This window comes from Molothrus ater, chromosome 19 (genome assembly GCF_012460135.2).
Source record: "Molothrus ater isolate BHLD 08-10-18 breed brown headed cowbird chromosome 19, BPBGC_Mater_1.1, whole genome shotgun sequence".
NCBI classification, from domain to species: Eukaryota; Metazoa; Chordata; class Aves; order Passeriformes; family Icteridae; genus Molothrus; species Molothrus ater.
In genome coordinates this window covers 10,156,387-10,173,466 of record NC_050496.2, presented here as the reverse complement: position 1 = coordinate 10,173,466, position 17,080 = coordinate 10,156,387, and the positions used below count along the sequence as shown (strand labels likewise).

Genomic DNA, 17,080 nt, shown 5'->3' with positions numbered 1-17,080 from the left:
CCTCCAGAGACCAGGACAAAACAGCCTCTTCAGACAACAAGACTTTGCCTTTGAAGTTGTTCTGCTGCCTGGTTCACAATGGCTCAGCTGGAAAGGATTGGGATGCAGAGTGCCCCTTTCCTGCACCCACTGCTCAGGCTGGGATGGTTTCCTCTGCTCCTGCCATCCCCAGCTCCTGCCATCCCTGCTCCTGCCATCCCCAGCTCCTGCCATCCCCAGCTCCTGCCATTCCCTGCTCCCTCCTGCTTGCCAAGGGCTTTCTCCCAAGTGCTGCAGCCCCACAAGGGGTTCATACAGGGCCCTGCCCTCGTTTGTCACAACTGGCAAGTGTCTGAAGCTCATTGTCTCAATTTAGTTCTGCTCCCTCTGCCCCACAGCTGCCAGGGCAGGAGCTGCTGGAGGGAGCTGCCCCAGAGGTGAGGAGGCAGGAATCCAGATCCAGAAGGCAAAAACCCCCAGGAACAGCCAGGATTAAGCACATCCAGCTGCTTAAAGCAGGATTTGGCCTCCAGAGATGGAAAGGTTCAAGGACAAAGCCTCCAAGGAGCAATGGCAGAGAGGGAGCTGTGGCAGAGCTCCATGGAGCAGATGGAGATGTGGAATACGATGTCTTGAACACCAAGTTATGGCCAAAGGGAGATGGAGCTGCAGAGATCTGCCAAAAACCTGCTGGGTCCTGCACCAGGAGCTCTGCACTGGCTGTGGGGATCTGTGCTGGGCTGGGATGGCCAGGACCAGCTGTCCCCAGAGGTGCCAGGAGCGTGGCAGGAGGGATGCAGCTCCCATGGGATGGCCAAGCAGGACAACACCCATGAACACAGAGAAGGAGAGTAGAGAAGACAATACTGGGAACAAAAGAGAAGAACAGGACAGGAGGAGGCAGGAGAGGGAATAGGATGAGCCCCATCTGTAGGCCAAGCTGTTTGTAGCTTGCAAAGTGAATTATTCCCGGGTTTTGCTGTTCACTTCTTTAAAAGCTTTGGGCTGTCACTTGGATCAGCAGCTCCTGGGCTGTCAGCAGAGCATTGCAGTGATCAGAGATGTGGCTCCATTCATAATTCATAGCCCAGAGTGTTAATTTATGAAGGCTGGAGGCTCCCAGTACATCAGCTAATGGGGGTGGGTGCTGGGGCTGAGCTGTGGGAGGGGGCTCAGCTCTGGCAAAGGCTGCTCAGCCCTGCCCCAACAAAGCCCACGAGCTCAGGTCCTGTTCTGCACCCTCTGCATCCCCACAGCTCCAACAATCCCGATGAGGTCTCTGGACATGTTTGATGGCAGCTAATTTGCCTTTACTTTCAACACAAAAATTCCTTTGCAATTTCATTGGATTTCCTCATGGATGGGGACTTGAAAGGAGCAGCAGCTCTGCCTGGGTCTGACACCCCTCGCCCAGGGGCTGAGCCCAGCTGGGCCAAGGACAGCACAGAACTGAGCCACCAACACCACAGTGGTCAGGGAGACCTCAGCCCATCTCAACCCCTTCCCAATCCCTTCCCAACCCCTTCCCAGCCCTATCCCAACCCCTTCCCAATCCCTTCCCAACCCCTTCCCAGCTCCATCCCAACCCCATCCCAGCCCCATCCCAATCCCTTCCCAATCCCTTCCCATCTTCTTCCCAGCCCCATCCCAGGTCCTTCCCAGCCCCATCCCAGTTCCCAGTCTGGGACTCTCCACAATGGAGCAAGGTATCACCCTGTGCCAGATCTGGGGTTTGGGAAAAAACAAAGCCCCAGAAGTGGAGCTGATCTCCTCAGGCAGGTGGTGTTCAGGCTTTCTGGGAAGACACACCAGCTAATCCTGCCCTCTGGCACCTGCACTGGCATCCAGCAGCTCCCAGCCCCTCCCAGGCTGAGCTGCTCTCTGTGCCAAATCCCAGCCTCTCCAAACACCCTCCCAGCAGCACCATCCCAGTCCCAGCTCCTGAGGGGCTGCCCTGCACCCCCAGAGTGCTCCAGGGCTCCCCCCAGCTGCACCTGCAGCCCCACAGAAAAACCCAGCCCACCTCAAAGCAGCCGAACCCACAAACCTCTGTCCCTTCCATTTACTCTGGGGAGGGATGCCAGGATGACACAGCTAACAAAAACAACCCAAACCATTTTCAAAGGACACTCTCTCCTCCCTAAATTACAGGGAAGGTCTTTCAGGGCTCAAATTCATGCATTAGCATCAAACAAAACTTGCTGACCTGATGCTCAGAGCTGTTTGAAGGCGAGGTGGAACACAGCTTGTGGAGTGCCCACATCCAGCCCACATCCATGAGTGTGAGGCCATCCCTGGCACCAACTCTGCACTCTGAGCCCTCTCTGACCCTTTCCAGCTCAAATTCCCGGTGAGTCCAGGCTGTGCACATCCCCCTGGAGGGGATGGGAGCCCCCCTGGGATCCCCTCTGCAGCCAGCCCCACCCAGAGCTGACCCCACCAGCTTCCAGCTCTTTCTGCAAACATCAAAATGACTCAGGAGAGATTCCCCAGGCTGGCAGGAACACTGTGGCACCTGTGCCAAGCAGGAAATGCTGCCCAGGTGGCTGCAGCTGGAGGAGTGGCTGGGAGGGATCACTGGCCTGGGGATGAGCGGCGTTGGCAGCGCTGGACGTGGCACACCTGGTGGCACAGCACACACCTGGGACCAGGGCAGCCCTGAACAAACAAATAACCTGCCTTCTGCAGGCCAGGCACACGGCTCACAGGAGCCTGGAGAGGTCCAAACCAGACAAACCAGTTTAGAAAAGCCCCAGAGCCTCTCCAAGCTGTGTAGATGCCTCTCTGGGATGTCACCCCTGGCAGTGCCACCACAGAGGGGTCACCCTCACTGTGCTGGCATTATCTGTCATGTATTTATTACACATTAACCAGAAAGTTTACAAATCTTGGGGCCAGCATGATCATTTTCACATTTTTCACATTCTTTCACATTTTCACGCCTGCCTGGAGAGCAAAGCAGTGGCTGGAGCCCAGAAAAACCTGAGCCCTTTGAAGCACACCCAGCTGTGCTGAGCCACCCCCTGCCAGCTCCTGGGGCTCACAACCCACCCAGGGGCTCCCAGCTCTGATCTCCAGCCCAAACCCCCCCAGTGGTCCTGCTGAAAGTCCCAGCAGGATTCAGGATCCCAGTGATCCCCAGCAGGATCCCCCATCCCAGCCACGAGGAGCAGGGAGAAAAGGACACAGCAAAGGATGAGAAATTCAAACTGAAGTGGGTACCTGCTGTTATCCAGGAGCTCCCAGTGTCCCCCCTTGTGCCAGCAGGGAAACTGAGGCAGGCAAGCAGGAGTGATGGCTCAGCTGTGCTGGCCCCACAGCTGCTGAGTGATGTGGGATGGGGACATAGCCCCATGGTGCTGACCCCACTGGGGGATGTCCAGCCACAGCCTGGGGGGCATGGATGGCAAGGCAGAAAAACAAATCTATGGTTTTTTTGCAATTTAAGATTCCAGAGACTTTGATTTGAGCAGAGAAGGGCAGCAGGTACCTGGTGGGGAGTGGGGCAGAGGGGCAGGAGCTCTGTGTTTGCCCCCTTGGGCCTCCCCAGGGCTGACATGTTTACCAGCAGAGCTCCATTCCCAGCACAACTGTGCTGACAATGCTGTGAACACAGTCAGGACTTCATTCCAGGAAAAAAGGTTTTCTGCTGGCATAGTTTATACTCGTTCTCCTCACAGAACAAGCAGCACCGACAAAAACATACTTCTGCAGATTTACCAGGATTTCTGCCAGCTCCTGGGACAGGAGAATGTTTTTCACCCATCTCACTGCTGGGTCTTTCAGAGAAAACATTTCACATGCCGAGCAGGGCTGGGCAAACCCCGGCAGAATAACTGAACTGGAAGTGCCGGAGCCACCCGGCCAGGGGCCCGCGCTCCCCTGCCTGCCCAGCCCGCCCTCTTTCCCAGCTCCTGGCTGATTTATCTGATTTATGCCCACAGCCAGCACTCCTGCTCTGCTTCCCTGTGCATTTCAGAGCCCCCAGCCCCCAGCCCTGCTGCTGGAGTTGCTGGGATGATGGAGAGGCATGTCCTGCTGCGAGCGCTGCCAGGCACGGGATGGACCGAGGATGGATGTGCCAGGGAAAAGGATCCCAGCCAGGCCAAGCAGCAAAGTGGGAAATTTGGGAAATTCTCCCAAAAATATGGGGAGAAAAGGGTTTTACCCCAGCCCTGCTGCTGGAGTTGCTGGGATGATGGAGAGGCACGTCCTGCTGCGAGCACTGCCAGGCATGGGAGTGACCCAGGATGGAAAAGGATCCCAGCCATGCCAGCAGCAGGGAAATTCCCCCAAAAATATGGGGGGAAAAGGGTTTTACAGTTGGGCTGGAGAGGCTGTAGCCACCATCCCTGTCCCCCCACAGATCCCCAGGGCTCAGCCCTGCTGCTGGAGTTGCTGGGATGATGGAGAGGCACAATCCCACTGTGAGCGCTGCCAGGCATAGGACTGACCCAGGATGGATGTGCCAGGGAAAAGGATCCCAGCCAGGCCAAGCAGCAAAGTGGGAAATTTGGGAAATTACCCCAAAAACATGGGGGATAAAGGGTTTTACAGTGAGGCTGGAGAGGCTGCAGCCACCATCCCTGTTCCCCCACAGGGCCCCTGCAGCCCCCTTGGCTCCCCAGAGCCTTATTGCTCTTGGAAAGCCCAAAGGAAAGGAATGGGAAGGTGAGGCAGAGACAGATGCAGAGCACTGACAAGAAATACCGAGGAGCAAATCGCTTTGGGGTTTTTCATGCCAAAGATATTTGCATTCTTATTTCTCCCCTGGAGGCACAAACCTCTTTTGTTGTCCCACAAGCACTTGCACTGTGGTTACCAGGAAGAATTTCAGCACGGGGAAGGTGCCCCATTCCCAAGGAAAAGCTTGGATAACGGGATTTGGGCTCTGCAGGGCCAGAGAAAGGTGGTCACCCTTTATCTGCACCCCTAAAAGGCAGGGCATGAGTACAGGACACCCACCTCCAAGGCCCCCTCAAAGGAAGGGGTTTCCTGTGGGACAGGGAGACAGGAGGCTCTCAAGGACACACAGGGTCCTCCCATGGCTGAGGACCCAGATTTCTGATGGATTTCTGATGGATTTCTGATGGATTTCTGATGGATTTCTGATGGATTTCAGAAGGATTTCAGAAGGATTTCAGCTTGTTCAGGAGGGGACTGCAGAAACCTCCCTGAGAGCCCCAGCACTTGCTGGAGGCGGCAGCTCTTGGGCCAGCATTGCCAAGAGAAACCAGCAGCAGCTTTCCCAAAGTTCCCAAAAACAAAAAAAGCAACAATTCGCCTCATTTGGAGCAATCTGGAGAATTTTGCCCCAGCTACCTGCTGCCCTGGCTGTGTTGTCCCACTGGGAAAAAGGAAGGGAAAAGCAGCAGAAGGGACCGTGGCCAAGCCAAGCACAGCAGCCCTTGCAGTGCAGGGACATTTCAACCTGGCTGCTTTTTGCAGGGCTATGAAGCAGGAGCAGCAGGTGCCACATTAACCCAGCACACTGTGGTGGGCTCCTGGGCCAGCACAGGGGCAGAACCCAGGGGAGGAGAGGTGAGAAGTGTGGCCACCCACCCGCCCTGAGCCCTCTGCTGTTCCCTGCAGGCAGAAGCCAGTGGCCCACAGGGAATGGTGCAAGACTCCAAACCCTCCTGGCAGCACCCATCTGTGCCCAGCACACCCAGAGCAGGAGCTGCAGCAGAGAGCTGAGGCTGCCAGAGCTCCAAGAGAGCTTGGGCAACACTCTCAAGGACAACGTGGGGTTTTGGGGGTGTCTGTGCACAGCCAGGGGTTGGACTCAAGGATCCCTGTGGGTCCCTTCCAGCTCAGGATGTTCTGTGATTTTAGGATGACTGAACCCCTGCTCCCTCCCTCCTAATGCCTCTAAGTGGTGAGCTGGTCTCTCCTGCTTTGCTTGACTCACAAATCCCTACTTTTTAAGCTTCCTACAGAAAGGACACGTTTTCCCTTAAAACTCCAACTAAGGAGTTGGTTTTCCCTAGGAAACGCAACCAATAGAAATGTTTCCCCCTTATAATTGAACAAAGGGACAAGTTTTTCCCTTATAATTCAACCAAGGAACATGTTTTTCCCTAAAAAAATGCAACTAAATGAGATGTTTTTCCCTAAAAATGCAACAAAAGAGCATGTTTTTCCCTAAAAGTCCCTAAAAGTCCAGCTAAAGGAGATGATTTCCCCAAAAAAATACAGGTAAGGGAGATGTTTCCTCAAAAAATGCAAGTGACATAGACATCTCCTCCTAAAATTTTAACTGAGGGAGATGTTTTTCCCTAGGAATACAACTAAAGGAAACGTATTCCACAAAAATACAACTGAGGGACGTGGTTTTCCCTAAAAAAAAAGAAAAAGGCAACTAAGGGAGATGTTTTCCCCTAAAAATACAACCAAGAAAGATGGTTCCCCCTAAAAATTCAAGCAAGGAAAATGTTTGCCCTAAAAATGCAACCAAGGGAGATGTTTTTCCCCTAAAATTGCAACAAAATGAGATTTTCCCTAAAGGAAAGGAGGTTTTCCCTAAAGATGCAACTAAAGGAAATGGCTACCCCTAAAAATACAATGCTTTTCCCTAGAAACACAACTAAAGGAGATGTTTTGTCCTGAAAAATCCAAACAAGGGGCATATTATCCCCTTAGGGAAAATATGGGCAGCACCCAAACCTCGAAGGGGACAAAAACACCGGCGGGCAGGGGGGGCTCCGGCATGTGCTCCCTGCATCCCACCCGCACAAAGGGGGTGCTCCGGACCCCGAATCGTGGGGATGATGCGGACCCCGAATCGTGGGGATGATGCGGACCCCGAATCGTGGGGATGATGCAGACCCCGAATCGTGGGGATGATGCGGACCCCGCACCCAGGGGATGCTCCAGACCCCGAATCGTGGGGATGATGCAGACCCCGAATCGTGGGGATGCTCCGGACCCCGAATCGTGGGGATGCTCCGGACCCCACACCCGGGGATGCTCCGGACCCCGGGAATACCCCGGACCCCGAATTGCGGGGATGCTCCGGACCCCGAATCGCGGGGATGCTCCGGACCCCGCACCCGGGGATGCTCCGGACCCCGGGAATACCCCGGACCCCGAATTGCGGGGATGCTCCGGACCCCGAATCGCGGGGATGCTCCGGACCCTGCACCCGGGGATGCTCCAGACCCCGAATCCCGGAATACCCCGGCCCCCGCACCTGCCGGAGCGCCCCGTGCGGGGCAGGTGCGGGCCGGGGGCTGCGGGGCTGCCGGGGATGCTCCGGACCCCGCGGGGCCGCCCCTGCACCGCCCCTCCCGCACACGCGGTGCCGCCGCTGGGCGAGCCGGGCCCGGCGCCGCGCACATGGGCGCTGCGGAGCCGCCGGCGGAGACCGGCTCCAGCCGGTATAAAAGGGCTGCGAGCGAGCACCGAGCAGCAGCAGCCGCCGCCGCGGGCAGCGGGAGCAGCAGCGGCCGGAGGCCGGCGGGCAGCGGGGCCGCCTCCTCGCCGAGGGTCGCCCGCTCGCCCTCCCGGGCCATGGGCAGCCCCTGACCCCGCCGCAGCACCGGGTGAGTGGGGCTCCCGCCCGGGGATTCCGGGGGAGCTGGGTGGGGGAGGGCTTTGTTTCCCTTTTTTTTTTTGAAATTTTTTTTTTCACCCTTCTTTTGGGGCGCTTTTTAACGTTATTTTTTCGTTTTTTCCAGCGTTTTCCTTCCCCACCTCCCCTCGCCCGCATCCCTGTATTTTTAGCCCGCGGCCCCGGCGATGCAGGAATCAGGGCTGAAATGTTGGGAAAGTGATGCAGGGAAGGGGGGGCTACGCCGGGCCCCTGCGCTCCGGCTTCTTCATTTTCAATTTTTTCCCCGGCCATCATTATTTCTTTTAATCTTTAAATGTACAAAAAACACGCCCAGGTTTGCGGTTTCGCTGGGTTGTTTTTCCTTCCCTTATCATTTTTTTTTTTTTTTTCTGTTCCCTAAGCGTGCTTCCTCCCGATCTGCTTTTCCCCCCCTTGCAGTGACACAGGAATTCGTGGCAGCCCCGTCCCCTCTCTCGGGGGGTCTCCAGGCACTTCCCGCAAAGTTCGGGGGTCCCGCCCGTGCCCCTCGCCCTGCCCGGCTGCGGCAGAGCCCGGCGCGGGCAGCGGCAGCGCAGGGAGGGATGCGGGAGCCCCCGCCTCGCTCCATCCCCGCCGGAGCGGATCCCCCGGGAGCCCTGCGGCACCGCAGGAGGGGCTGCGGGCCTGGGGACCCCCACCCTGCCCCGCTCGGGGACCCCCGGCGTGGGCTCGCAGCCCGGCCGGGCTCCCGTGCACTCGCCTGCTCCGCCGGGCGAAGTTCCGCGGTGGGCTCGGAGCGCGGGGCCGAGGAGCCGAGTCTAAAATGGAGGAGGGAAATGCCGGGGACGGCGGCGCGGGGGGAGCCGCAGGTCCGGGCGGGACGGGGCGGCCACCGCGGCCACCGCTCCGTGCCCGGCCGGGAGCCAGCGCCGGGGCTGAGCTGCGCTGTGTCCCACGGTGCTGACTCCGGCACTGGCACCGCCACGCGGGTGGGGCGCTGACCCCGGCACTGTCCCCCCGCAGCGCACGTGCGGCGGTGACCCCGGCACTGTCCCCTGTACAGGTGTGGCAGTGACCCCCGGCACTGTCCCCTGTACAGGTGTGGCAGTGACCCCCGGCACTGTCCCCTGTACAGGTGCGGCGGTGACCCCCGGCACTGTGCCCTGTACAGGTGTGGCGGTGACCCCCGGCACTGTCCCCTGTACAGGTGCGGCGGTGACCCCCGGCACTGTGCCCTGTACAGGTGTGGCGGTGACCCCAGGCACTGTCCCCTGTACAGGTGTGGCAGTGTCCCCCTGCACAGGTATGGCAGTGACCCCCGGCAGTGTCCCCCTGTACAGGTATGGCAGTGACCCCAGGACTGTCCCCCATACAGGTGTGGCAGTGACCCCGGCACTGTCCCCTGTCCAGGTGTGGCAGTGACCCCCGGCAGTGTCCCCCCGTACAGGTGTGGCAGTAACCCCCGGCACTGTACCCCCATACAGGTGTGGCAGTGACCCCGGCACTGTCCCCTGTCCAGGTGTGGCAGTCACCATGGCATAGCAGACCCCCCTGCAGGTGTGGCAGTGAGCCCAGGGCTGACCCCCCACACTGCAGGTGATCCTGTCACTGTCCCCCTGCCCCGGTGTGGTGCTGCAGTGGCCTCAGCTCAGTGCTCCCCCCCTGCAGGTGTGGCACTGACCTGGCACTTGTCCCCCTGCCCAGGTGTGGTGCTGGCCCCGGCACAGTGGGACCCCCTGCAGGTGTGGCAGTGAGCCCAGGACTGTAACCCTGACATTGTCCCCCCTGGGTGGCTGTGGCAGTGACCCCAGCACAGTGTCCTCCCCTGACTGTGACACTGGTGCTGTTCCCCTGTGCAGTGCCGGGGTTCCATGGGGAGCTCCATGTGGGACCCACAGCCCCAAGTGACACGGGGCAGGGCTGAGGACACCCCATGTCTTATGGGGTGATCCCATCCAGCCCCCCTTGCCCCGGGGGGTGACAGAAGTGCCAAGGGCTGCAGAGGACCTGGTGATAGCAGGGGTGTCCCCACCCCCTGTTTTGAGGCGTGGGCAGCCCTGAGCTGCTGTTTTGGGGCCAGCCAGGCTGGGGACGATGGGTGCCCGGGGGCTCCTGCGGCTCCACCAGCCCGCGGTGGATCTTTCACGAACTGCATCCATCCGCCCCCGTGCACCGACAGACAGATGACAGCTCCCAGCTCCCGGGCTTGGCTGCTGGGAACAGCTCGCCCGGGTGCTGAGCTGGGAGTTTCTGGTGCTGGGCTCACAGGGCAGCAGCAGGAAGGAGCCCACGGAGGGACAGAGGCAGAAACACCAGCCCAGCTCCCGCACTTGGCAGCACAGGGTCCGGCTCACGGTGCCTTAGGGGTGCTACAGCTCCCAGGCTGTGCCTCTTCCAGCAAAATTCAGCTTAAACTGATGCCTGGCTGCCTGTCCCCTCTTTTCCCAGATCCAAAATGACGGTCAAAGCTGTAAAGATGCCGTGCACCTCTGCAAACGTTTATACTAAAGTGCCTGACGGAGGATGGGGCTGGACGGTCGCCTTTGCGTTCTTTGTTGTGGAAGCCCTGACATACGGCATCATAAAATCCTTTGGAGTCTTCTTCAACGACCTGATGGAAAGCTTTGACGAAACCAACAGCAGGATATCCTGGATAATATCCATATGTGTGTTTGTACAGACCTTCACAGGTAAGAGGAGCGGGTGCTGGGCCCAGGTGCAAGGGGCAGTCCTGCTGCTGACTCAGCACACAAGGACCTGGCACCTGTGACTTTTGTGCCTCTAATGGCTCCATTATAAATTAAATCACAGCCATAAAGCTCAGAGGCTGCTCCTCAAATGCCAAGAAATGTCTGTCTCAGCCTGGCAGTCCCTTTGAGCCCTAAACCATGTCTGTGGGTGGTGCAGGGACAGGGTCCGTGTCACTGAGCCTGACCCAGTTGTTCGGGTCTCACCAGCAAGGGGCAAAACCCAGAGTGTTCAAACCAAACTCTGCAGTGAAAAGGATTAGAAATAATTTGATCCTTGCTGAAATCCAGTGGTATCCAGGCACGTGGCTGGAGATTTGTCCCAGGCTGCCATGTGCATTCTGGTGACTTTGTAGCACGTCCTAAACCCTGTGAGCTGTTATAGGGTAGTTATAGGGTATTTACATGGACTCCTGAGTCTATGGACTCTATTGAGGTGCATGTTTGTTCGTTTTCAAGCATGTACTTTGTCTCTGCGCACTCCTCTGGAGGCTGTGCTTTCCCTTCTTCCTGCTCTCTGATGACGATGGGGCGCAGCAGCGAGCCGCAGGTGGTGATGCCCAGCTGCAGCACCCCTACAGCACAGGGGTGGCTCCAGGGTGACGCTGTGCTGTGCAGGGAGGTGGCACCTCAGGGAACCCGGGCAGGAGGAGCATGAGGAGAGCCTCTGCAGGAGGTGGTGGCTGTGCAGTTGCTGAGGTGGGTGCTGACCACGTCTCTCTCCCTCTGCAGCTCCTCTGTCGACGGTCCTGAGCAACCGCTTCGGCCACCGCCTGGTGGTGATGGCCGGGGGGCTGCTGGTCAGCGCTGGCATGGTCATCGCCTCCTTCGCCCGCAGCGTGGTGCACATGTACGTCAGCATCGGCATCGTCTCCGGTGAGCCACCCTCCTGTCCTCTGCTCCGTGTGCTGCCCCTCCTGAGCTGATCCCGCAGCGAGGATGGGCCCCAGGCTTGGCTTTGTGCCTGTGCCACCCCGGGCACCGCCCTGGGCTCGGCCCTGAGCTCGTGCAGCAGCACCGGTGGCTTCTGATGAGCTGAACAAAGCTCAGAGAAGAGCAAAGCTGCACCTGGGATCAAATACTCTAATGCTCCCTCTGTCCCTGGTTTCTTCTCCTGATGCCTTTCCCTCTCCAGCCTGGCCTGGGTGTCCTGTTCATGTCCATGGCCAGGATCTTGCCTTGCTTAGGGGAACAGTTGCTACAGGCTCAAATACTTTAAGCAGATGAGGTCCTCAAAGTGGACCCCACTGGCTGTTTGGGAGCAGAAGGCATTATCTAGCAGGTTTGGGAGGCTGGGTCTCTTGGTTTGGGTTTCTACTCTCCTTTTTTTCTTTTTTTTTTTTTTTTTTTCTTTTCTTTTCCCCCTTCCAATTTACAAAAAAAAATAACATTCTGGTTTCCCCAATGATTTTCTTCCAGGGTGACTTGCTGAGTTGGCCGAAATGATACTGTAATGACCACCGGGAAAGCCGACTTAACGTGTTCTTGCATCGGTGTTTCCCCCTCCTTTACTTGTTGTTATGGCAATTTTTGGCATTTATTCACAGGCCTCGGATACTGCCTCTCCTTCCTCCCGACTGTCACCATTTTATCACAGTATTTTGACAAAAGGCGCTCGCTGGTCACAGCGGTGGCATCCACAGGGGAATGTTTCGCCGTCTTCTCCTTCGCACCAGGTACGGTGCCCACGTGCTGGGAGGGCCAAAGGCACAAATCCTTTCCCCAAGCAAACAGCCAGAGGCCAAGTCAGTGCCCACAAGTGGTTGCCCACACGCCTGTGGCACCCAGCAGGCAGAGTGACAGCAGTGCCAGGGACGGGTGTGACACTGCTGAGCCCCCCGGTGCCGTGTGCCAGTGCAGGACATGCCTGGCTGATATGCAGCCTGCCAGGCTCCCTATATAGATCTGGCAGGCTAAAAATAAGCCCGAGAAACTTCAGCTATTTAAAACACACAGTGCCCAGAACTGCTCCTAAAGGTTACTGGGCTTGTGCTCAGCATGGGCTGCCAAAGTGCTCCAGCCCTTTGGGGAGCTGTGCTCAGGCGTCACAGCCCTGTCACCTCTGCCCTTGGAGGTTTATGTGGTCTGCTATGCTCGTGCGCTCTGGGCTAATCCCCACTGCAAAGCTGCTTTAGGTGCAAAGGAAGGCTGGTAATTAGGCAGTGACGTGCACCTTCGAGCAGAGCTGAGAGACTTCCTCTGCTAGCTGGTTTCAGGGTGGGGGCAGCTGAGAGAGGACACTCAAGCACTGAGTTTGCCCTCCTTCACTTCCTTTGTCCCCAGACCTGCTGAGACCTCGAAAGAGGCTACCTAGAGGGTGGCATCTGCTAGCAGATGGTAAAAGCCACAGCTTTTAGCTTCTGTCTGCTGCAGCAGAGGGGAGGAATTTGGGTGCCAGACCCCGGGGACCCCTGCTCAGCCTTTTCGAGAGGCGCCTGGAACCCTCCAGTGCAGAATCTCCACTCCCTTCCCTGGCTGTAAATTCAATTCCTTGGTGTGCCCACAGGCTTTCCCAGTTACACTTCTCCTCTTCCCTCAGCAATCACGGCCCTGAAGGAGCAGATTGGCTGGAGGTACAGCATGCTTTCTGTCGGGGTGCTGCAGCTGGGCATCACCGCCTGCGGCTCGCTGCTGCGCCCCATCGTCATCAGAGAGCAGGAAGAAGTGAAAGCACAGCCTCCAGAGGAGTCCACAGAGACAAAGTACATGCTTGAAAACGAACAAACATGCACCTCAATAGAGTCCATAGACTCAGGAGTCGATATAACTACCTCACCCAGCAATGTGCCTGGAAAAACCAAAGCAGAGCCGAAAAGTGAAGAACCAAAGCAACACGGACAGAACCCCGTTGACAATAACAGCACCCCTCCAGAACCAAAAACCAAACTACTGGACTTCTCTGTGATGAGAGACTATAGCTTTATCTGTTATGCATTCTTTGGCCTGTTTGCAACCCTGGGCTTCTTCGCTCCCTCCCTCTACATCATCCCCCTGAGCCGCAGCCTGGGCATCGGCAAGGACCACTCTGCCTACATCCTGTCGGCCATGGCCATCGCCGAGGTCTTCGGGAGGATTTTTGCAGGCTGGCTCCTCAACAAGAAGCCCATCCGCAAGATCTACATCGAGCTCATCTGTGTCATCCTGCTGTCTGTAGCCTTGGTTGCCTTCCCTTTTGCCTCTGGATTCTGGGGCTTGATGATATGTAGCGTTTATTTTGGGTTCATGCTCGGCACGGTGGCGGGCACACATATTCCTCTCCTGGCTGAAGACGACGTGGTTGGCATTGAGAGGATGTCCTCTGCAGCTGGAGTCTATGTCTTCATTCAAAGCTTAGCTGGGTTGGCTGGACCACCCCTTGCAGGTAACACAAACTTTGGTCTTGGTTTTGTTTCGGAGATGTTTGACAGCTGTGGGTGCTGATCTCTGTCTGGAAGGTATTCTGGCAGCACTAATCACAGCCCTGCAACCACTACTGGGAGTCTCCCAGAGCCAGAAGACTGCAATGCAGCTCTGCAGAGTCCCACGGATGAGGCACTGAGGAACCTCAGAGGGAAGGGAAATACTGCAGTGCTCCCCTGATCCTGTTAGAAACCCAAAGCTGGCACCACTTCAGGCACAAGCAGAGGCGAGTCCCTCTCGCTGTGCCTGTGCCACGCACTGCAGATAGGTGAAGGCTGGCAGAACAAACAGATGCCTGCTGCATCTCGGGCTCAGCATCCCTGCAGTGCCCAGGGGAGCACTGGAGATGACACTGTGTACCCCAGAACACAATGGGGTTTGTTTTTTAACCTGGCATCCAATTGTCACCAAGTTTTGGCTGCAGATAAAATGCAGATTAAAGCCCTACAGGAGGGCAGGGCAGGGGAGGAGTGGGCTCTGACTAACTGCTGTAAATGTTTTTTTTTCCAGGTGTCTTAGTGGATACGACAAAGAACTACAGCTCAGCCTTCTACTCCTGTGCTGCTGGCATGGTCCTGGGGGCCGTGTTCCTGGCCCTGGTGAGGCCGTGCAAGACTGGGCTGTGCCACCACCACCAGCAGCAGCAGCAACAGCAGCAGCAGGGGGAGGAGAGCACGGCAGGGCCACCACCAGAACTACCAGATGACTTTATAGACATGGATATTGGAAAAGCAGAAAATTCAGGAAAAGGCTCTGACAGCGTGGTATAAAAAACCCTGTTCCTTCTCCATCTAATGTACTCAGTGTAAGGCTGGGGGAAATGTCAGCTCTGCTCCACGTTTTAAAACTCCATTCTAAAGGGAATGTGAAATTTTAAATGTGAACAGTTGCTACCAACAATTTTTTTTTTTTTAATATTAGACAGAATTTTTTTAACCAACAATGGAAAGCTCCATAGAAAATACGGATAGTCACATAAGAATAACTTCTGTCTAGCATGAAGATGTGATGCACACTTGCTTTCCTGATAACAAGCATAGGTAAAGGTCCAACTGATCCATAAATACTGACAACAGCAACAGCAGAAGCAGCTCAGCCTCTGACTGTCACCCATCCCTTACCACAAATTCCACACAGACCCGATGATACGAACTGGAGCATTTCATACACCACCAGTAGCCAACTGAATCTTCTTCTGGAGGGACACAGACTCACTTTTTAGCTTGGAGGAGGAGGAGGCCAGGCTAGATAGCTGACAGTTAGAAACCATTGCTAATGATCTTAACTTGAATGTCACATAATGCTGGGAAATCAAAGGCTCCGTGTGTCTTTATGGCCAGTTATTACTGCACATATTTCATAAGATCATTTTTCTTCTCCCAACTGGGATCCTTAGAACTGTTTTCTGTTGATAGTCAGACCTGATGTACTGTTTCTAATTTAACTAGTATTTATTAATTTATTCTGAGATTGTTAAAGGAGGTTAGCTTAAATAACTGGAGAGGAAAAATGATCTTCTACATAACGGAAAGCTGTCTTTACATCAATCTCTCCAATGCCTATCTTGTATTGCTTGTGAAATTGTTGGGAAAATTACTCTTACAGCATAAAGTGTAGCTGTTTTTAATAGGTAAGTCTTAAGTAACCCAGTTATTTAAAAAGGAAAAAAAAACAAACAAACAAACAAAAAAAAGAATTACAGATCCAGCATCTCTTTCCATGGAAAAGGCTCAGCTGGTGCCCGCGGCTGCTGGAACCAGCCCACCCCACAGGGAGGATTTGGCCCAGGATGTCTTAATGTACCCAAAACCTCGGCTCACAGGTGCACAGGGAATCTCTGCTGCAGCCCCAGCTGCCCCCCAGGCCCTTCCCCTGCCTCTGCCCCCCAGCCCTGCCACCACAGGGTGCTGGGGGGGCCGGGCTGAGCTGCGCCCCCTCCCCAGCTCTGCCCTCAAGTCAGCAAGGGGCTTTCATTTTTTGCTGCTGCCTTCAGTGAGAAATGAAGTGGAGCCTGTGCATGAAGGGAAGGATAGAAGACAGCACTGGAGCTGTTCGTTCAGTCCTAATGGGAGAGATTCCTGCTCACAGTGACACGAGCTTGCTTACCCCACCTATATGCATCTTCTCGCCTCTAGGCAACTCAGGGGGACAAATCAAACAAGTCTGTTCTGGTTTGGGGGGAAAAATAAACCCCAAACCACCATTTCTGTGTACTTAAGTGGAAGTGGCATCATCCATTAACTGCTACACTGACCTGTCTGTGTTTTACCAGCCATAGAAATGTGGGACAATCTGTAAAAGAAAACTAAAAAAAAAAAAGAACAACCTCTTTTTGGGAAGGTGCTTGGTTTGTTTTTTCTGTCTTAGATGTCCAAAAAAAAAAAAAAAGAGAAAAATTTTAAAAAGAAAAAAAAAGAAGAAAAAAGAAGGAAAAATAATAATAATAATAATAAAAAAAAGAAACGGGCACTCTTGCAACCAAGTGGCTGGAGCAATTCATCCTCACTGCCCGGGACCTGCGGTCTCGTGTCCTTCCTCTGCCTCAGCACTTTATCACGGCCAGCAGAACCTCGCTGTGTTGCACCAGGACTGGAAGATCCCTACAGAGAACCAGAGTTGTGTGAATCGGTGATCAGTGAACAAATAGCCACGTTGCATTACGATGTACCTTTAATTTATTGTTAATTTATGATACTTCAAGCGTTCTGGTAAATGTTCTGTAGCCTATCCTTGTCAGGTTGTTGAAGTCTTTGTGATTGATACAAGACCTCACTACAGCACTTTGCTATTACAACTGCTTGGAAGTGGAATTAAGGCCTCCAGGTTTTGCGTGTGTGTGGAAGCTCCCTGTTCTGCAGATTTGCGAGGTTCTACTGTATTTAGTTTGGGGGTTTTTTCTCTTCTTTTTTTTTTTTTTAATTTTAATGACCAAGTTTCCAATCCAGATCAAAGGCTCTGTTTGTCACTGACCTCACAGTCCATTGTTTCTGTTCCTGTCGTGGCACGAGCAGGGGAGCGAGTGGTGAGTGTGTGTGTGTGAGGGCACAGCACAAGCAGGATTTACTGATTTGTTTGTAACAAAGTGGACTCTGGAAATACTCTTAAACACTGAGATTTGCAATAAACTTTTTCCTTTGTTTTTGGGGTTTTCTTTTTTCCTTCTTCTCTTTTTTTTTTTTTTTTTTTCCTTTATTTTTAAATAATAACCACAGCGAAGGAACTTCTCCTCCTCTCGCTGGGTTGCAGTGGGAGCTGTCACATGCCATTCCTGCAGCCTGGAGTGGCTTTCCCAGGAGCTGGGCAATCCCAGCTCTCTGAGGAGCTGCCTGCAGGCTGTGGGTTGGTGCTGAGCTCAAGGGTGCTCCTGTGAGCCCTCACCCCTGACTACAGGGAGCCTTTTCCTCTCCTGCTGCTTGAATTG

General features: G+C 55.1%; 1 protein-coding gene across 2 annotated transcripts; it reads left to right on the top strand.

The window, feature by feature from the left end:
• The first annotated feature begins 7,337 nt into the window (after nt 1-7,337).
• On the top strand, nt 7,338-16,804 carry SLC16A6 (solute carrier family 16 member 6). 2 transcript variants are annotated; one of them, XM_036394679.2, is made up of 6 exons: nt 7,338-7,523; nt 9,962-10,203; nt 10,993-11,136; nt 11,808-11,936; nt 12,800-13,621; nt 14,170-16,804. In XM_036394679.2, exons 2-6 carry the CDS (start codon nt 9,969-9,971, stop codon nt 14,427-14,429), a joined length of 1,590 nt encoding a protein of 529 aa, XP_036250572.1. In that variant the 5' UTR covers nt 7,338-7,523; nt 9,962-9,968; the 3' UTR covers nt 14,430-16,804. The 2 variants fall into 2 exon arrangements, with proteins under 2 accessions (XP_036250572.1, XP_036250573.1); XM_036394680.2 differs by lacking the exons at nt 7,338-7,523; nt 9,962-10,203 and having other exon boundaries at nt 11,034-11,136; nt 11,680-11,936.
• Nucleotides 16,805-17,080: the final 276 nt, after the last annotated feature.

Bases quoted from the DNA above. Each gene is read 5' to 3' on its own strand.
- SLC16A6 (XM_036394679.2), top strand. From the start codon at position 9,969: ATGACGGTCAAAGCTGTAAAGATGCCGTGCACCTCTGCAAACGTTTAT. The intron at 10,204-10,992 runs GTAAGAGGAGCG...CTCCCTCTGCAG, and splicing joins GTTTGTACAGACCTTCACAG to CTCCTCTGTCGACGGTCCTG. The intron at 11,937-12,799 runs GTACGGTGCCCA...CTCTTCCCTCAG, and splicing joins CGTCTTCTCCTTCGCACCAG to CAATCACGGCCCTGAAGGAG.